This window comes from Nothoprocta perdicaria, unplaced genomic scaffold (genome assembly GCF_003342845.1).
Source record: "Nothoprocta perdicaria isolate Ctin4 unplaced genomic scaffold, notPer1 scaffold_7, whole genome shotgun sequence".
Lineage (NCBI taxonomy): Eukaryota > Metazoa > Chordata > Aves > Tinamiformes > Tinamidae > Nothoprocta > Nothoprocta perdicaria.
In genome coordinates this window covers 1,771,751-1,775,419 of record NW_020455976.1, presented here as the reverse complement: position 1 = coordinate 1,775,419, position 3,669 = coordinate 1,771,751, and the positions used below count along the sequence as shown (strand labels likewise).

At 39.1% G+C, this 3,669-nt stretch overlaps 1 protein-coding gene across 1 annotated transcript in view; it reads left to right on the top strand.

Moving 5' to 3' along the window:
• SLF2 (SMC5-SMC6 complex localization factor 2) overlaps positions 1-2,898 on the top strand; it is a 26,098-nt gene extending 23,200 nt beyond the window's left edge. Inside the window, exons 18-20 of the mRNA XM_026050567.1 lie at positions 139-225; positions 1,609-1,677; positions 2,222-2,898. Of these exons, the coding sequence (XP_025906352.1) occupies positions 139-225; positions 1,609-1,677; positions 2,222-2,257 (192 nt within the window). The 3' untranslated portion in view covers positions 2,258-2,898. The remainder of the gene's footprint in view (positions 1-138; positions 226-1,608; positions 1,678-2,221) is intronic.
• The last annotated feature ends 771 nt before the right edge of the window (positions 2,899-3,669 follow it).

The following is a 3,669-nucleotide window of genomic DNA, read 5'->3' as shown; positions in this document are numbered from 1 at the left end:
CCCCTCTTCCTGTTCCTTGGTATATCCTTGGGAGAAATTTTTGAACAGAAGCATATATTTTTTTTAAATTGAAATACCGTTTGAGTTTTTAGTTTTCACAGAACGATTTAAAAGATGTACATTTTTCTCTTTATATAGCAACACTTACTGAAGCTTTGTGGTGCCTTAGATAAGCACATAAAATGTGATATTAGGGAAGATGTGAGGCTATTTTATCGATCTAAGGTAAGTTCTTGATGGTAAGATCTTTTTTAGTGTCATTCCCTTCTCCTGGTGTTGGGTCTTTCCCTTCCCACAGTGTTGGAAGTACTAAGAGTTCCTCCTAGGTTGTGGGGTTTTTTTTGTTTTGCTTTGGGTTTTYCCCCCCTAGTTTCTCTGTCTGCGTTTTGCCTGTACAGCTACATATTTATGCACCTATTTTAATGTACTGAAAATACTCATTGCTGGCGAGACACTGACAAATGTAACGTGCTTCTTTTCCTTTTAGTCCAGGCCTCTTAACTTTTAGAACCCACACAACTGCTCCTTTTCTTTCCCTGGTAGTTGATGATCATKGAAGGAAGCAATCTTCAGCTTTTAGGAGCAGAGGCTGTATGTGAGGCAGAATGAACAGGACCGAGAAGCTAGCCTGCTCCTCTTACACATCTATCTTTTTTATTTTTAAAATAGTTCAAGTTGTGGATTTAAGCCAATGCTGTATAATGGGGCATCAAGCTTGAATAATTGCCTTTCACTTGCTTTGTGGTGTGCAGCTGACCAGTAATAGTCCTAATGCTCTGACTTCCATGCTTTACATGCTGCTGTAGCAAGCAGCATCAGATCATTGATAAAGTGACAGACCTAAACTTTGAAAAGCCTTGTTTTTTTTTTCCAACTGAAGTGCAGATGTTTGACTTAATGTGCCTTCTTACCACTCAAGAAGGAGTGGTAAGAAGACTCCCTTTACAAGTTGATGAATCTTGCTTTCAATTTTTGCAGGATTCCTGCCTCTTTTCTTTCTATGACTCTTGTGCAAGAAGGGAAAAATCCATTCTCAGCTTTTCCCCTCACTACTACTCTATTTGCTTGATAGTACAGTAGCTCTCAAAGGCACCAGTCTGCTGGGGGTTTTGTTTTTTTTTTTTTTAATGCAGCTTATGAAACAAATCTTAGATCTAAATGACTTGTGTTAAAACACCTGCATGTAACTGGTTATGAAAAGCACAGTTTTTTGTATCAGGAATTTCTTTCGGAGGCAGACAGTGCTGCACAGTTGGCCTTAACTGCTGTGCAGACATCTCTGCCAGTTGAGAACTGTCACATTTCTGTGATAAAACTATCTTAACCCAAAGGATGAGATGGGTGTTTGGAGACCAGAGGCTTGTGTGCTGATTCTGAACACTAGCATGGGAAATCATCTGGCTGGAGTGTGCTTCTGTGGAAGTAACTTTGGRCTTTTAAATGTCCAAAACTTCTTGGATCTGCATTGAGGTGACAGTGTCCTAAAGAGTCCTAAAACTCTTTCTTCCCAGTAAACATTGTTGTCTGTGTAGGGAGGGACTGGCCTTTGTCTTGATTTCTTTCTTTATTTCTTTTGAAGTGTCTAAACTAATCAACCTACATTTGCAGGTGAAAGACTTGGTTGCTAGGATATATGGCAAATGGCAAGACATGATCCAGAACACTCGGCCTACTCAGGTACTGCAATGAAGCCCGTGAAACTTTTTAGATCTTTTGATATTGCAGAAGGGCATTTGGATCTGTCCTGAGCATTTGAAAGTAGTACAATGGATTTTTTTCTCTTTTTTTCTTTTTTTTTTGGGGGGAGTGGGGGACTTCATAAATGATGTGGCTGTGGAAGACACCCAGATGTGTTAGCACAGTCTTCTGTGAAATTCTTTTGACTTAAGATGAAATCTTGTTTTTCACTTTTATCTTTAAAAGTGCTGTTTTTTGCAAATGACTGCATAAGCCTTCAAAAATGCTAGTACTGAGTCAAATCAAAGCATGTGTCTCTGATCATAGCCATTAGCAGATGCTTTGGAAAGAGATTTAAAGAGTGGCAGGAATCCATTAATGCATTTCCTGCTATTGTCTAGCAGCRTGTGGTTTGGAGACTACCTGTAGTCCAAGGTTTTTCTACCTTTGTAGAATGATCCGTGGCTAAATAGTTGCCTGCTTTATTCTCAAGGTATCTTTTGCTTTTCTGAGTCATTTTCTATTTTGTTTTTTTGCTCTTTAGGGAAAACTGCATGATTTCTGGGAGCCAGATTTGTGAAAGCTTGCCTAGTTCAGGGACAATAGCAGGAAAAAAAAATGAACAAGGATCTTTCCTGAAGGCAAGGAAGATTTAGAATGAATGGAGCTACACCTTGGTTGGAACAGAGAAAATCAGATGCCTGATTAAACCTTGAGCTTGGTTTGAGAAAATGCTAAAAACACRGCTACATATTTTGATTGGAAATGGATTGATTACCAACATACTACTTAGGAAAAAATGAATGGGATATAGTGGGGGAAAGGATCATCCTTTTCTATACCCAGACTGAATTAACCAGTGTTTTTTTTTTTGCTTGTTYGTTTGTTTTGTTTTATCATATWGAAAGCTGAGGGAAAATTTCTCATTTGGTTTCTTTTGTTAGTCACCAATACATAAGGTCTTCAGAAAGGTCTGTGTGGCTGCCTGTCTGCACCTGTAAGTATTGGTTCAGTGTGACGAGGAAGGAGAACTGCCCCATGAAATGAAATGTGAGTTCTCAGCATTGGGGCTCCTGTTGCAAGCAGCTGATCGTTCAGAACTGGCAGCATAATAAGGTTGCCTACCTGTGCTTATCTGCAAAGCAGAATTGGCATCACTGTCCCCTGTCTGAATAATGAAAAATGCCCCAGTGGTGTGTGAGCAGGTGACTCTCATCTTGGCTTGAGTGYGGGAGCAGAGCTGAACAGCACGGTGCCTCAGCAGGTGGTTAGTTGGGTGATGCTTTGCTGCATGGCTGTGGATTATCAGATAACAAAACAGTGGGGTGTTTTTTTTCCATTATACTGCATTAATTAACTTCCTCGTCGTCAGGCGGCAGTTGATTTATGCAGTGAATGTGCCCACACAGGAGGCAATTCTGTAAGGCCATGTTGAGAATGGAATCCTGTTAGATAGGTGGCTCTTCACGATACAAGTTTACCTGTGTTTGTTACCTGGCTTCAGCACCTTTTTTTTTTTTTTTTTTTTTTTAAGTGGAGAAAATACTAAGGTATCAAGCCACGGGAGAGTTGAGATGATGGGCATTTGGTCTGCATATGTAAAAATAGCTGTGAAAGCCATATGAAGTCTGAAATCCTTTGTGCCAAGCGTTGTCATGTATTCGATGTGCTCAGAGCTCCAAGAGCAGTTTGTGAAATAATCGAAGGAAAATGTGGTCTCCTTTTGTGCTTTCTGAGCAAATGCCATCATTTAAATCTTACAATGTTTTATCTGTAGGAGGTATGTATATATGAACAATAAGGTATTGGGTAGAAGCACCAACTGGGATGTGCTTAAGAAGAGAGATTTTTTTTTAATATTACATGTGCATTTTATAATACTGTTCCCTTTTAATTTTTGTAGATTATCTTGTTTTGTATGATACTTACTACGACTTTTCAAAATGAGAAGGTAAAATAAGTCTCAAACTAAAAAATCAAAATTTAAGTATG